This window comes from Pagrus pagrus, assembly GCF_965226575.1.
Source record: "Pagrus pagrus genome assembly, contig: HAP1_SCAFFOLD_61, whole genome shotgun sequence".
Classification (NCBI taxonomy): Eukaryota; Metazoa; Chordata; class Actinopteri; order Spariformes; family Sparidae; genus Pagrus; species Pagrus pagrus.
The window spans coordinates 132,501-149,627 of NW_028175402.1; the positions used below are offsets into that span (position 1 = coordinate 132,501).

The 17,127-nt window shown below is 39.8% G+C and overlaps 1 protein-coding gene and 2 long non-coding RNA genes across 3 annotated transcripts; all 3 read left to right on the forward strand.

The window, feature by feature from the left end:
• Positions 1 to 3,341: 3,341 nt before the first annotated feature.
• Positions 3,342 to 5,015, forward strand: LOC311252677. Its single transcript, XR_014621568.1, has 3 exons — positions 3,342 to 3,512; positions 3,641 to 3,757; positions 4,844 to 5,015. It is a non-coding gene; the product is annotated as an uncharacterized lncRNA (long non-coding RNA).
• A 195-nt stretch (positions 5,016 to 5,210) lies between these two features.
• On the forward strand, positions 5,211 to 11,118 carry LOC311252620 (uncharacterized protein; the record flags this gene model as incomplete). Its single annotated transcript, XM_084384137.1, has 11 exons — positions 5,211 to 5,287; positions 5,375 to 6,011; positions 8,640 to 8,758; positions 8,894 to 9,052; positions 9,233 to 9,277; positions 9,387 to 9,479; positions 9,576 to 9,650; positions 10,375 to 10,439; positions 10,538 to 10,640; positions 10,763 to 10,879; positions 10,984 to 11,118. Exons 2-11 carry the CDS (start codon positions 5,615 to 5,617, stop codon positions 11,116 to 11,118), a joined length of 1,308 nt encoding a protein of 435 aa, XP_084240263.1. The 5' UTR covers positions 5,211 to 5,287; positions 5,375 to 5,614.
• On the forward strand, positions 11,116 to 16,389 carry LOC311252628. The gene is made up of 9 exons (XR_014621543.1): positions 11,116 to 11,413; positions 11,541 to 11,668; positions 11,813 to 11,908; positions 12,035 to 12,132; positions 13,382 to 13,457; positions 13,668 to 13,822; positions 14,054 to 14,164; positions 14,302 to 14,416; positions 15,403 to 16,389. It is a non-coding gene; the product is annotated as an uncharacterized lncRNA (long non-coding RNA).
• The last annotated feature ends 738 nt before the right edge of the window (positions 16,390 to 17,127 follow it).

A 17,127-nucleotide genomic window follows, 5' to 3' on the forward strand; every position in this document is an offset into this window, starting at 1 on the left:
GACCACCCGCCCAGGAGAATACTAAGCACGAGACCGCTGATCCAAAGGGGCTGCTTTATGCAACTTTCTCTTTCTTTTGTGCCATAAACAAACCTTTTATCCTTCAACTCCCACATAAAACAAATTTCAAGGTCTGCATTTTTTCATCTACGTAACATTGCAAAAATCAGGCCCATCCTGTCTCAAAAAGACGCAGAAAAGCTAGTCCATGCATTTGTTACTTCCAGACTGGACTATTGTAATTCTCTATTATCAGGCTGCCCTAACAAGTCTCTAAAGAGTCTCCAGCTGGTCCAGAATGCTGCAGCACGTGTACTGACAGGAACTAAGAAAAGAGATCATATTACTCCTGTACTGGCCTCTCTGCACTGGCTCCCTGTAAAATCAAGAATAGAGTTTAAAATCCTTCTCCTCACTTACAAAGCTGTCAATGGTCAGGCACCATCATATCTCCAGGAGCTCATATTACCCTATCACCCAACTAGAGCATTACGCTCCCAGAACGCAGGATTACTTGTAGTTCCTAAAGTCTCCAAAAGTAGAATGGGAGCCAGAGCCTTCAGTTATCAAGCTCCTCTTCTGTGGAACCATCTTCCTGTTTTGGTCCGGGAGGCGGACACCCTCTCTACCTTTAAGAGTAGACTTAAGACCTTCCTCTTCGATAGAGCTTATAGTTAGGGCTGGCCTGTCCTGGACGAGCTCTTAGTTATGCTGCTATAGGCCTAGTCCGGGGGACAATGACACACTGAGCTTCTCTCTCCTCCCCTCTCCTCTCCTCTCCATCTGTATACATTATGCCTGTATACATGCCCCATCTCTGCATGTCACTGACTTACTTCTTCCCCGGAGTCCTTGTGCTTTCTAGTCCTACAGGCTCCCTTGGATCCTGGCCGCGCCCGGGTCGTGGATCGTGGATGCGCCCACTGCTATGGCCCTGCCTGATCGTGGATGCGCCCACTGCTATGGCCCTGCCTGATCGTGGATGCGCCTACTGCTATGGCCCTGCCTGATCGTGGATGCACCTACTGCCATGACCCTGCCTGACACCCACCACTACTGTCGCTAATATTAGTCACATCTCTGTTACATACGTTCCACCACTATTATCATACTGCATTGCTACATACCATCCTTACCATTGATCACTACTACTGTTATCACTAGTAATCACATTTTCATGTGCATTTCATCATTATTGCTGTAATACATCTTTGTGTACTTTCACTCCTGTCAACCATCGCTTATAATTGAATACATTGTGATCTCGTTGATCTGCTCTGTACATGCGACATCTATTGCACGTCTGTCCGTCCTGGGAGAGGGATCCCTCCTCTGTGGCTCTCCCTGAGGTTTCTTCCGCATTTTTTTTCCCTGTTAAAAGGGCCTTTTTTTTGGGGCAAGTTTTTCCTCACTCGAATCGAGGGTCGAAGGACAGAGGGTGTCGTCTCTGTACAGATTGTAAAGCCCTCTGAGGCAAACTGTGATTTGTGAATTTGGGCTATACAAATAAAATTTGATTTGATTTGATTTGATTTGATTTGATTTGATTTGATTTGAAAATGTGCAAATTAGATCTTATCCTCATTTTTCTAATTTCTCACATCTAAGCCAGTATTGCAAATACTGGTGAAATGTGGTCTATATGTGAAGATTTAATCAACATCCTCATACCCAAATTTAGCCTTGTTCTAGCCTAGTCATCAGGTTTGCAATTGACGGCTATTACGCGTTTATTACACAGAAAGTTGCTTGCTGGGTAGTGTATACAGCTCATCCACCGCCTCTATACAACCCCCAATATCAATTGCCTTACGTCATACCACAAACGATATGAATCATAGGCTATGTAGGCTATAGCAAAGTAGATCAGCGCTAAGCCATTACCCATAGTTCAAGTGTGTTGCGTGAGGTCAGTACGTCTACCACTCTTTGATACCAGAGACAGTGTTTACCTGATGACTTGAAGACATGGCTGGTAAGTTTTGCTCGCATACAAGCTCTCACAAGGAAAAAAAAAAGTGGTTTCCATGATTTTACAGTATTCCTTACAATATTTAAGTAGTATGCTAGACTGGCAATGGAATTACTCTAACTGAAAAAAAAGATTAATATCACAGGAGTGGTCTGACCAGTGTGAGAGCATGCATAAAGCTGCCTTAGAAAATGTAGTGGACACAGTATACCCCCTCTTTTATGGTGACATGGGATACTCCAAAAGATGGGTGTTTTTCTCTATATACACTGGCCAGATGGATAACTGGTGCAAATGTGGGCGCACTAGAGTAACCTTTGACTCAGTGTCTGGTAAGTGGAACTGCCAGTGTAGAGGGACTGGGAAATCACATTGTTGTCTCCACCGCATGCTGGCAATGTGGTGGATCTTTCAGGAATCCCCAGATCTTCTCCTGCCTAATTCAGACATCCTGATAAATGACATAGACGATCTGGAAACAGAAATACACATGTTGGAAGCTGAAATTTCAGCGTATGCCTAAAATGACAGAAATGTATGTCAAATGACCAACTATTTGTATACTAAAAAGAAAATCCCACCACTCCAGGAGCTACCAGTGGATCTCAGAAGTAAAGAGAAGGATCCCCCCAATGTTTTCTTTCCAGAAGAGACCACTTGCCCATATTGTCCGGGACCCACACCACCAGATCTACTGCCCTACAACATCATTACCACTCAGGCAACTGTTTATGGCTACACATACATTAAAAAAGGCAAGTGATGTTGATAGTTTAAAAAACATGCATCTGTTTCTGTCTGTCCTTTCTGACTGTCTGTCTGTCTGTCTGTCAGTCATTATGTTACACATACTGTACATATTAAGTCTTCATCTGTGTTTGTTTGTCATCTTGTTTTCATTTGACCCTAAATGATCTACAGGTATCTCCGTGGCCATCAAGCAGTGTCCCATATGCAAGAACCATGTGCGTTTTCAGGACTACAAGTCTGGGTTCCACAATTTCAATGACCGTGTCTTCCTGACCCTCCCGTTATGTGAACTTCTGCTTTCTGCAAAGTGTTAATGTTTAGAGTGAAAATCTTTATTGAACGTCATCTGTCATGCAAATAATGATGAACTACTGCCAGGGGCCTTTGGTCTTTATTTTAAGCTACTTTTCATTGAAATTAGACACTATATAATGCTTTACGTGTTATGACATCATTAAATGTACTTACTCTCTATTTTAAGTTGTCGTTGAGGTTATTGGTAACAGAAAAGTTATGTCTCAGGACTGTTGTGTGTGACAACAGCAATTGGATGTATTTTTTTGACTCAGGTTTTTATGCATTTCTCAGAACAAAACCGCTCCTGGTCGCATGCCGTCAACCCTGTCATTCTTCAATGACAACCGTTTCCACCACCAAACGGTTCGAAGAGCTTTACACCACTTTCTGTCATTGACAGACTTCAGATTCATGTTCAGTTGTTACCAGTGTGGGGACTGCCCTCCAGTTATTATCGCAGATGCAAACTGGAAGGTAGCCTTTGACATACCAGGTGAGCCTGCAGTGTATACATGAACATCTAACTAAACTTAGTGTTGTTTGCAATTATGCTAATTATCAAGAACAGCTATTGTTTATATCATTCTACACTGCTGTTGCTAATATGATGACTTTTTGCAGTCTCTACATTTAAGAGGCCTGATCCAGAGGTTCTCACAGAAGAAGACCTCAGCATCAACATCAACAGCGCATGGGAACAGCTAGACAAGGAAATGATCGCCGAGGGGTTTATATCAGGTTAGTTTATTGCATTAGACATTTAAAGTTCCTATCCTAGGCCCCATAACCACATTTACATGACAAGACAAAAATGGCTCAAGGAAAGGGGATGGGTTCGTCAAACAGAAACTGTTAACATTTGATTTACATTGTTCTTGTACGGAAAATTGAAAACACTTTTGGCATAACTTTGATTTGTTTTTATAAGCTCCAAGTGAACTTTTGTGAGGTAATTATTAGCTTATCTGTGTACCTTCATATCAATCAATTGCCTATTCTGAAACGAAAACTGGAAAAAAGAGTGTTCTTTTAATTATGGTTTGTCGTCTAATTTGAAAAAGGGAGATATCCTCGCGTTTTCACAAAATACAACATAGATTTTGTAGAATAAGACTCAATTTTTTTTATCACTCACAACCCTCATTTTTCTTCTAAGTATGCATCCAAAAGAATTGAATGGCCTGTACAGAAAATTCACACTGTCATCTCATCACTTGCCTGTGGCCAAAATTATAATCAAAGCTAGACAGGACTATACATACCTGTTATAAAAGTTTACCACATTGTTGCTCGCTTATGCCACAAGAGGGAGTATACCCTTAAGTGAGTTCTGTCCAGAGTAAACTGTTATTCACATAATTCATTTGATATAAAAAGTGCATACAGATCACAGCCATCAGTCCACAACAACGATCATGAATGCTTCCAGTACACTTTTTGCTAGAAATGCTCATTTAAAATCAGCCCAATTTCATATTTTGTAGTAATGAATATAGGACTTTTCTGTTGGCTTACTGCACATGTACTGATTTACATTTTATTTTTGGGACCAAGGTGCTGTCTTCTGTGTTGTTATTTCTTTGAGGGGATTTGTATGTTTTCCCTCATTTAAAGTCACTTATTGTGCATTTTAAGTTTTGTCAAGGTAGCCAGGACTGTGAGTGAGCTAAAGAAAAAACACGTTATTCAGAGTAACCGGAAAACAGTACAATTGGATTGATTTTACATATCACACGCAGTACACAGGCCTGCATATCTGTAAATTACATAGAGTATGTTGTTAATGTTAATGAAAGTTATTTTTATCATTTAAAAATATCCCAGGTACATCAACTAGAAACCCATATGAGACCAAGACATCATACTCAACATTGGCTCCTTGGATGGGGGAGGATGTTAGAAAGGGGGACATGCTGCCAAAAACAGAGGCAAAGAAAGGCATGAAAAAAAGAAAAGAAGATTCAAAAGTGCCAGCAAAGCAGTTGGATGAAGACACGATTCTGTCCCTGCTTGAATTGAAGAAGGTGTGTTATATTGAAAATGTCAGTAGTTATTTTCGTCATTTATATTGTCTAAACAATGTAATACAAAAAAACTACTACTGTCCAAAACACCCACAGCCTCTAAAGAAAGACCTGCAGGGGGCCTGTAATGCACTTGGTGTCAGTGATGAGGGATCTGTCACTGACCTCGTGAACAGGTTGGAGGAGCTCGTCAACTTCAAGGATGTGTACCCGAAGCTTTTCTTGAAGCTGCAAAAGACTGGAGGTTAGACTTCAAAATGAGATGTCTTTAAAATGATTATGTGTCGTTGGTCTTTTTTTCTATGTTTATGCTTTCTTTTATTATTTACAGGTGGAGTACTGCATTTCTCTTGCCCTCATGGACTGGTCTACTATTTGAACTTTTTGTTCTGGACTGAGTCCGCTAGGGACCATGTTGATGGTTTGCTTAGTTTTAAAGCATTCCCAACATGCTATATCTCAGATGTGTCTGGCCAAGTTGCCAGACACATGAACAATCGAAGCAGGGCAATTGTGTCCACCAACCACAGACAATTTGGCAAGTGCAGCAGAAAAGAAACTCCAAATTGAAATGGCCTGGGTAAAAAACCTCAGTACACATTCCCCCTTACAACCACCAACAAAAAACGATGACCGATGGATACTGCCCCATCCAGTTACCAAAACCACTGAGAGGTACGAATTGTACGACCGTTTCCACCAGAAGAGACCAGAGGAAAGTTTAAGGAGTTTGAACTTGTGCCCCAATTTACGCTCCAAATCTGTAGCAGAACAGCTGAATCGCGAGTTAGCAGCTACCAGGTACTCGCTCACCCAAATGAACGAGGTACATTTCAAGCAGACAGTGAGGATTTTGTTGGAGATGCACAACTGCTGCATTAACAACAAATTCCTTGATGACATCAGAAAACTGTCATCCGTGCCCCTGACATTGGGTCCGCTGGGCACACTGGTCTTCAGGTCTTCAGGTTTGTTTACATGTTTTCAACAGTGGTCAAATCAAATCAAATCAAATTTTATTTGTATAGCCCAAATTCACAAATCACAGTTTGCCTCAGAGGGCTTTACAATCTGTACAGAGACGACACCCTCTGTCCTTCGACCCTCGATTCGAGTGAGGAAAAACTTGCCCCCAAAAAAAGCCTTTTTAACAGGGGAAAAAAAAAATGCGGAAGAAACCTCAGGAAGAGCCACAGAGGAGGGATCCCTCTCCCAGGACGGACAGACGTGCAATAGATGTCGCATGTACAGAGCAGATCAACGAGATCACAATGTATACAATTATAATGGATGGTTGACAGGAATGAAAGCACATAAACAGGCATCACAGCAACAACAATGAAATGCACATGGAAATGTGATTACTAGTGATAACAGTAGTAGTGGTTAACGGTAAGGATAGTATGTAGTAATGCATTACAATAATAGTAGTGGAACGTATTAAATGCGGACTCCTAAATATCAGATCCCTGTCATCGAAAGCTGTATTAGTAAATGACTTAATTTCAGACTGTAATATTGATTTATTCTGTCTTACTGAAACTTGGCTGCATCCTGAAGAATATGTCAGCCTGAATGAATCGACTCCACCCAGTCACATTAATACTCACATTCCTCGAGGCTCCGGCCGAGGAGGTGGTGTTGCAGCTATTTATGACTTAAGTCTGTCAATCATTCCTAAACCTAAATTAAATTATAACTCATTTGAAAGCCTTGTTCTGAGTCTTTCACATCCAACGTGGAACACTTTACAGCCAGTTCTATTTGTTGTAGTGTATCGAGCACCTGGTCCTTACTCAGAATTTTTATCTGAATTCTCTGAGTTTTTATCAAGTCTAGTCCTCAAATCAGATAAAGTAATTATTGTAGGTGATTTTAATATTCATGTGGATGTCGTTAATGATAGCCTTAGTACTGCATTTATCTCATTATTAGACTCTATTGGCTTCTCTCAGTGTGTACATAAACCAACTCACTGTTTTGACCACACCCTTGATCTTGTTCTAGCTTATGGTATCGAGATTGAAAATCTAACAGTTTCTCCACAGAATCCTCTTTTATCAGACCATCACTTAATAACTTTTGAAGTTCTATTACTGGACTACACACCATTAGGCAAAAACTCCTTCACTAGATGTCTATCTGATAGTGCTGTAGCTAAATTTAAGGAAATTATACCGCTGGCACTAAATTCAATGCCATGTCTTAATATAATAGAGGCTGTAATACATCTTTATGTACTTTCACTCCTGTCAACCATCGCTTATAATTGAATACATTGTGATCTCGTTGATCTGCTCTGTACATGCGACATCTATTGCACGTCTGTCCGTCCTGGGAGAGGGATCCCTCCTCTGTGGCTCTCCCTGAGGTTTCTTCCGCATTTTTTTCCCTGTTAAAAGGGCCTTTTTTTTGGGGCAAGTTTTTCCTCACTCGAATCGAGGGTCGAAGGACAGAGGGTGTCGTCTCTGTACAGATTGTAAAGCCCTCTGAGGCAAACTGTGATTTGTGAATTTGGGCTATACAAATAAAATTTGATTTGATTTGATTTGATTTGATTTATGTAACAGAGATATGACTAATATTAGCGACAGTAGTGGTGGGTGTCAGGCAGGGCCATGGCAGTAGGCGCATCCATGATCAGGCAGGGCCATAGCAGTAGGCGCATCCACGATCCACGACCCAGGCGCGGCCAGGATCCATGGGAGCCTGTAGGACTAGAGAGCACAAGGACTCCGGGGAAGAAGTGAAGTCAGTGACATGCAGAGATGGGGCATGTATACAGGCATAATGTATACAGATGGAGAGGAGAGGAGGAGAGAGAAGCTCAGTGTGTCATTTGTCCCCCGGACTAGGCCTATAGCAGCATAACTAAGAGCTGGTCCAAGACAGGCCTGGGCCAGCCCTAACTATAAGCTCTATCGAAAAGGAAGGTCTGAAGTCTACTCTTAAAGGTAGAGAGGGTGTCTGCCTCCCGGACCAAAACAGGAAGATGGTTCCACAGAAGAGGAGCTTGATAACTGAAGGCTCTGGCTCCCATTCTGCTTTTGGAGACTTTAGGAACTACAAGTAAGCCTGCGTTCTGGGAGCGTAATGCTCTAGTTGGGTAATAGGGTAGTATGAGCTCCTGGAGATATGATGGTGCCTGACCATTAACAGCTTTGTAAGTGAGGAGAAGGATTTTAAACTCTATTCTTGATTTTACAGGGAGCCAGTGCAGAGAGGCCAATACAGGAGTAATATGATCTCTTTTCTTAGTTCCTGTCAGTACACGTGCTGCAGCATTCTGGACCAGCTGGAGACTCAAGTGGTGTGTTTAGTATATGGGAGTAGAAATATAGGAGTTGTATTATAAAAAACATTGTGACACTATGAACCACCCGCACAACTATGACAGTGAAAAACTAAAAGTATCTGTATTTCTGTGATCACAGCACACAGGATGCAACCTATTGCATTGCTCTTCCATTATTTAACAACCGAGGACATGCAATACACCCTTACATTATAAATAACACCGCTGTTAAGGAATAGTGCCTTTATACATGTGTAAAGACCAAATAATAATATATGCCTTTCAATATGTATATTTTCAGTGAAAACATCTGGCAGTGGGACACTGCCACTTCCACCGCCACCTATTGCTGTTCCAGCAGACAAGGTCCAAGACATCACTTTTCAGGCCAGCAACTACTGCATATCTGAAGAGGACAAGGTTAGTAGCTGCATCTGATGTTTTTCACATAAAAACAGTTTGAAAATCGTACAATGTGAACATAACTTTTCTCATTTTGTACTTCCATAATGATGATGAATTGTATAAGCTAATAGAAAACACTGCTGTTTGTAGAGCACTTTGAAAAGTCTTCTAACTGGATCTCGGGACGAAAATCAAGTTTTGACTAAAATCGGGAGAAAGTTCCAGATTTCAATAAAAGACATTAAGAGTGTTTGCCCTCTGGATTTACTGGACGACACCTCATGGACGATGCCGTGGCTGACAGATGATGTGAGTATGACAGTACTGTTAACATTATTAAATCTATTAAGACGTATATGTTTACAGTCAGACATGCAGTCTGACTAAAGATAAATGCTGTGGCTCATGTCAGTGTGCACTCAAGTGTGTGGTGACAATTTTTATGTGCTAAATCCTGCAAAAACTGATATCACCATCTTTTTTATTCAGGCTGTCAATTTCAGAGTGGCACAGATTACACGGGCCTTCAGTAAGGTAATATGAAGTACTTGTGTGTATGCTTTTGTCAATTCTGAACAAACACAACATCCTCAGTAAAGGTAGGAGACAGTAACACTTATAAATCTTTATCCCCACTGCACAGTCTGTGAGTTTGGCTCACTTTGACAACATTCTGTGGAGTCGGGACTGGATAAGAAATGGCCATGTCCAGGACAAAACTGTCAAACACTTAAAGGTGGGTTTGCCATTCTTGAAAGATGTATGTCTTTACAATCTGTCTTTTTAACATGGACATTTAATACTGAAATCGCTATTGTCTCCACTGCACTAGACTGCAGACCGAATAATTCTGCCAAGGTTTGTGGGTCACAGCACTCCTGAGACTGGAAACCACTTCATCCTTTGGGTAGGCCAACATGACAGCACATCAACCATGTCATAAAAATGATGTTAAACACATGTATATCACTATAATTATTCAAAAGAGATGCTTGGACCATGTTTGCTGCAGCACAGTGTTAGCAACATGTTAAATTTGTGTGTAATTTTACTTCAAGAATTAAAGTGAACAGCAGGTAAACAGTAGCCAAAGTAGTATAAAAGTTATCACCCAAACATGCATTCAGAATGAAGAATGCAATAAACATATGATGCTATATTTGAAATACTATGCAAGAAATTTTGAACACTAATATTAATAAATAACACAAATAATAAGTGTAATGTGAGACATTTCATCAGTTACTAAAGGGGAGTTTTGCATTCCCCCATGGTAGTTGAGCTCATATTTGACATGTAAATATGCATTTTTATCTTTTAAGAAGACAATCATATTTACTCAAGTCCAGCATAGAAATATAGGTCTCACACAGTGGACATGCTGCAATAAAAAAGTCATAGAACATTAGGTTTAATTTGTAATGATGTACTGTATAATTGATATGTTATTTTGTATAGCCTTAATGGTGTGATAAGACAGAGACTGATGGACAATATATAAATGTATAAATGCACCGATAACTTGGTTAGAAGTTATCACTGTGGCTATCAAAAGCATTACTTTTTCTCTGTTAGACAAAACAAAAGATGTAACTGCAGATATATGTGCTTCTGGTATCTTTATGACTTAGGTACTAGACTTCTCAAACAAAGAATTGAGATTGTACGATTCTTTGAGGATTCAAACAACAATGAGGTGAGAAGTGAAGACACAAAATTCAGAGGGTGGTTCAAAAATTTAGGCAAGGGAATTACTGTCATAGAAATGTGACCCCTTATGTTTTGTTATCAAAGTAATGTCTTCAGAAACCACGGAGGGCTCAAGGGATGGAAGGTCACATTCCCAAAGCAGTGGAGGCAGAGAGACCATGATAACTGTGGGATCTTTGTGTGCTCGGTAAGTAAACTGTTTCAGCTTTGTTAGGAGCTGTCATCATTTGTAAAACACACAAACAGGATGACAACAAGAAATAACTGTCTTGTATGCCATTTGTGACTATGTTTTTATCCCAAAAAAAGGCAGCTGAGAATGAGGTCCAAAACAGAGATGTCAGCAATGACGATCTCTCCCTCAACCAGTGTCGAACTCTAAGAAGACACAATGCGGCTGAGATGATAAAAGGCCTGAGTGTTCAGGTCAGATATATTAAACTTTTCGCTTAAAGCCAATGTTTACTCAAAGAGAATTCAGAGTAATGTTATTTATGTTTTTATTTTTTTATTTTTTGTCATTCACACAGACTTTCCCACTCACCAAAGAAGACCTGGAAAAAATAAAATTTGAGGAGGACAGGATTCAGCAACATGTTCCATTAAATAACCTAAAAAAATTTTTTAAAAAAAACTTAGAAAATATCTCAAATAATTTGCTGTAATTTTATCGTTCTGTCATTACTGTATGAAATATGACCATAATTTGTTGAACAGTGATGTTTTTAAATTGTGCTAGTAGTACGGTACTTTAGCAAGCTGACTTTCAAAGAAATTACAATGTTTTTAAGTGTTGTCCTCCAGCTCAAAAGTCAATTAGGAACATTTTCTCAAATACATGTCTTTGCTATATGGCAATTACAAGCCGACCTCATAGTTCATGCTTTTACTTCTTGCAGGGATAAAGATATTGTGGAATCCACCCAGGCAGACAGCATTTTGACTGACAAAGAGATCAAGGTATTACTGACAGATTTCCCTTTTTGGGTTTGGGGTTTGGTTTGAAAGAATAATGACATCCTTTTTCAAACCTGACATGTTGCTTTTTAAAGGTATTTGGACTGATTAAACTATTTTGTATTCTCAGTGTTTGGAGATAGATCTTCTGTCAGGTCGCATTCTGTCAAACAGAATGTACCTGTTCAGGAACACAGGATACGACCCAACACTGAAAGCATTCTATGTGACCACCTGTCTGTTTTTGACGACATAAAGGTAAAGATTATACATGCATGTAATGCTAATATATTAATAAACACCTTACAAATGAAAAAAATTGTTCATGGTGTCTCTACGTATGAAACGCATACAATATGAAAATAAAGGCAAATATTAATGTTGTCATTATCAATATTTCAGACAGGAGAACTCATTGTCAGGTTAGAAGGGCTTGTTGCCAAACAAGTGGCTGTTGCTGAAAGAGATGCCTACTTAAATGAGGTCATTTTGCCAGAGGTAAGTACAACATATACTTTTGTGTCCAAGTTAGACAAATAAAAAGTTAATTATTTCTTGCCCGGGGGATTAAATGAATTGTGACAATAAAACCACAATGACAAATAAAAAAAAAAATTGTTCCAGGTAGTCATCGAGTGGCTGACACAGCGGTTCAGTATCTGCCGGTATGAAGCAGAATGTATTCTGCTAAGTACCACCTTTTTGTGGAACAAGATGGAATGGTAATGTATTAACATTAAGAAATAGTATTTGCAAGTAAGTGAAACAAAGATTGTAGTGAGTGGTAAAGCATAGGGCAATATTTCAAGTCTGTCTTCTATTTATATAGCGTTACCCATCCAAATTTGTCAAATCAAGTGGATATTTGATAACAGTAGTCCATTTTTGTATAAAAACATTTACTGTGTAAAAGTGTCAATATATTTTTTTAAAACAATAGAACGTCTAAAAATGGCACAAAAATACACATCTCAAAATAAAAAACATTTTGAATTTCTAACAGAAGCCCCCAGAGCAATTTTGAAGAAAATAAAGTCTATGTCATTTTCTAATACATTAAGCAATGACATTATTGCAGCATCACAAATGTCACAAATTAGTATAGTGATCAACAATCATCCCGTACCACGAGGTCTCGCGATATAAAATCGTTAAGCTATTTTTCGTGGAGGTTAAAAGCTGTCTTGCGATATGAGTAGCTACAGAACAAATGCAGAGCGGCAGCTCGTATAACAGAGTCTGACGTTCAACTGGCAACATTTAGAGTGCTTGGTGGAAGCAATAAGCGGCACACGGTGACAGACAAGACGGGAACAACATGTAAGCACTATTATAAGCACTAATACTACAAAATAGTGCCGTACACTGCGGCTAACATGAGCACTATGCAAAGACACCCACAGATAGCATAGCCGAAGTTTTACAAGCATCTGCGAGTGACTGCGAGCTTTAGATGCTAAACCATGGTGTTGCTACTGTGACCGACAATTTACGCGAATTGTCGTTGTAGTTGTAGCCAGCTGTCTTTATCACGCTTGAACAAAAAATTTGTCAGTCTATGTTTGCACTTTAAGTATTGAGAGACTATTATTATTATTATTATTATTATTATTATTATCTATTAATTTCTCATTTGAATTTATGGAAAGGAGTTCAGTAACAAGGTCACACGTTAGAACTGAAATGACGTTCATTACAAGATAAGAACTATTTAAAACATTTCACGATGGATCAGCATTGTTTTGCATTTTGTGCAAACACTATTTTTTAGTATTATTCAAAGTTGTCTTTGCAAATAGTGTTCAAAAAACGTCTCATTCTCGTGAACCCAAAATCATGTAGTGTCTCTGTCATGAGCTGGGTGTATCATCACACCACTGTTTTTCAACTAATCACGAAAGAGTTCAAGTGCTGCAGTTACATATTCAAGCTTCCACAAATAAACTTAATGCCTTTTCCATGACTTGGCAGGTTGGAAAGTGGAACTGCCCCAGGTGCCAAATGTGTGCAGACAACAGGAGGGCCTCACACAACGCACTTTGAGGAGGTACTTTATTATTCAATGATAACTACAATTTTTACTTGCATAGTAATTACCAGTCATAAGCGATCATCATCATTCACTGACATTTTGTGCAACCCAACACATCCACATATATGCCAAAAGGTACAAAGTACATCAGTGTTCTAATTTGGATAAATACTCAAGTAAAGTTTTGGTGCAGTAATTTTTAAAATTTTATTTTTGTCTGCACAGCTTTCTGATGAACTTCTTGTGGAGGTGTTTCTGGAAGTCGTCCTCATGGAAGGAGACATGGCCATCGCAAAGATTGCACTTGTATGCAAGAGGTTTAGGGACATTGTATCAAAGTAAATGGTTCCGGAAGAGAGCACATTACAGATGGCTACAAAGTAATTAACAATAACGTAAGCAAATGTATATACAGTGCCTATAAAAAGTATTCCCATAAGCTTTGGCTGGTCAAGAACCCGGGCAACAGTTGTTGTACACAGAGTCTCTCCCATTTCAGCTGCTGAAGCTTTTAACTCCTTCAGAGTAGTCATAGGTGTCTTGGTGGCCTCCCTCACTAGCCTCCTTCTGTGTTTTAATTATGTATTAATGTCTTGTTTTTTTCTCAATAGGTGTTGTGAATCTTCAAAAGTTTTCTTCTGCTTTTCAAGAAGAACTCAAAAGCATGTACACTATTGAACCTTGCACTGCCTGTGGATTGCTATACAAATCCTTCCCTGGAGGTATAAATGCCAGTTTTCTGATTCATAACAGTGCGCTCGGTTGCAGTTTTTTGGCTTTGTTGAGCTACATTTCATATCAGCAAACACTTGTGTTGTAATGTCAACCTAAACTGTTCATATCTCTCTTCTTCTTCAAGGATATATTGGGCAAGGGAGGAGAGGAGAGAGTCGTGGGTACTACAGTGAGCCACCTCACCCAGCGTTCTGTAGCCATACCTGCGCTCCGACAGAGGAACCAGGCGATTAAAACGGGTAGGAAACATTTGTGCACAACTGGACACAACCTGTTCAAACTCCTCCCCTCTGGTAAGCGCTATGAGCTCTGTACGAGAAACCCAGTGGTAGAAAGAGTACTGAAAATCTGTGTTAAAGTATGAATACAGTTACATTACTAAAATATTACTCAATTACAACTTCTGGTCTTAAAATCAGAATCAGAATGAGAAAGAAGTTTATTGCCAAGTAGGTTTTCACATACAAGGAATTTGTTTTGGTCTCGAAGCTACATGTGCCAAACAATAAACAATAAATAGACAACATGATAACGAGACAGACAGAACCATAAGTGATAACAAAGTGAAAGAGATATGGTGTCAGTGGGGGTCAAGCAAGAGGTAAGAGTCATTTTCAGTGTCAGCGTCAGTGGGGGACCCGGGCATTGTTTGTGAGGCCAACTGCAGTCTGCAGCCAACTGCAAAAAAATCATACTTAAGTAAAAATACTAAGCATTCTTCTCAAACGCTACTCAGTATGAGTTGCCTTTTTAGCGGTTGATGTTTCACACATTATCTATAGCATGCACGCTGTTCAGCCCAGTGGTCATGGTCACCTCTCCAAACCTGTGCCTGCAGCAGAATTTTTGTTTGTCCACATAGGGTTTTCATTGGCCCAAAACTTCCCACAGGCCATGACTGTGATTAATAGTTAGATCAGTCACAGTGTCAATAACCCTCTAACACCAAAACAACCATTTCTAGACTATATTTTTGTAGTTTGAAGTCACTGTTTTTAATATGCCTCACACCTGTTACCATTATCCTTTCAGTGTGTCATTGTCAGGCTTAATGAATCTCTCATCCCTAGTGTAGTACTAACGGTTCATTTGTGTTCTGCCAAGAAGAAAGCAACGAACTAGACTTTTTTGTAAATTTTCTTCAAGCTTTTCTGCAAGCTCTGTTTTTTTCTGCCCCACTCACTCTCTCTCATTTCTCTCCTCTTCCTCCTCCTACTTTCACCAGGTCTCTCTGCTGAACCATTCACCCTCCAGCAACTAATCGTTCCTGACCTGTTCAACAATGGTTATCTGTTTGTGTTATGGAGAGTTTTTGACAATAAAAAATGACTACACCCTCTAATGTTTGTTATGTATTTTACCCCCGTCCAATTAGCCTAAAATACTCATAGAAACACATTTCATATACTAGTAAGTCTATGTAACTAAATCTTCACTCTCAAGCAAATGTTTGAATTAACAGTAATATGTGGTGTAAACAATACATATGTGGATTGTCATTTCAGACTATCTGAAGGTGGATCATAGAAAATACCCCAATACATTAATTTCCAACAGTTGTTTGATACAATGATTCAGACTGAATTTTTTATACGAAGTAATGTATTGTTGTGTTCTCCTAGTAAAGGAAGCCTGTCAGTAAGTATTGTTTAGTTGGTTGGCTCAAAGTTTCTGCTATCGATTAGTCAGACTGGCTACGGTGGCTGGGCTAACAGTAGCCATGTTAGCTAAGGCTATCGCTTTCATTAGCTTTAAGTAGTGTATCGGCCCAAATTTAGACATATTACTTTGCTATCATATTGCAAGAATCCCACGTGTAATTACTGTCTATATGCCTACATCCCACCAACATAACATCCAAAAGAAACACATAGCCTACGTTCCTTTATTTACGGCAATGTGTTAAGTTAGCATTGTCAAAAAAGACTACAACAATGTATACATTTACGGCAGCACTTGTCGTAAAACCAGCCCAGTGGCATTACATTTGCATATCCATCAGGGGGCGGTACCCATCCAACAGTCTCTCAGGAGCATAACGCTCTCTAGCGGCACACACCGTCATGTGTCGGTGGAATATCAGCGGCATAACAGCGGCACACCACTCCGAGGAACGGTAAGAGTCTGGGGATCGGTATAAGCCGCTGAGCAGCAATCGACATAAATTTGGCCACCTCTCCGAGGAACGGCATAAGGCTAGGCATCGGTATAAGCCGCTGAGCAGCAATCGACATAAATTTGGCCACCTCTCCGAGGAACGGCATAAGGCTAGGCATCGGTATAAGCCGCTGAGCAGCAATCGACATAAATTTGGCCACCTCTCCGAGGAACGGCATAAGACTCTAGGCATCGGTATAATGCAAAAGTTTTGCGTCTACAAATTTTTATTAAAAGTGGCTTATGTGAAAAATGAGCGTTTCAGAGCGAGAGCAGCCTGTTTTTGCACTAAGCTGCATTTCACTGAAAAAAGGTCTTTCAAACAGGTTTACTAGCCTGAACTGGTTGAATTTGGATCTTCTTCATGGCAAAGGAGTTTTTACCTGGAATTTCATTCATTAAAGGTGAAAAGTGGCTTATGTCAAAAATGAGCGTTTCAGAGCGATTGGAGGCTGTTTTAGCGCTGAAAAGTGGCTTATGTGAAAAATGAGCGTTTCAGAGCGAGAGCAGCCTGTTTTTGCACTAAGCTGCATTTCACTGAAAAAAGGTCTTTCAAACAGGTTTACTAGCCTGAACTGGTTGAATTTGGATCTTCTTCACGGCAAAGGAGTTTTTACCTGGAATTTCATTCATTAAGGGTGAAAAGTGGCTTATGTCAAAAATGAGCGTTTCAGAGCGATAGGAGGCTGTTTTAGCACTGCACAGTCGCCTAAGGCTGAAAAGTGGCTTATGTGAAAAATGAGCGTTTCAGAGCGAGAGCAGCCTGTTTTTGCACTAAGCTGCATTTCACTGA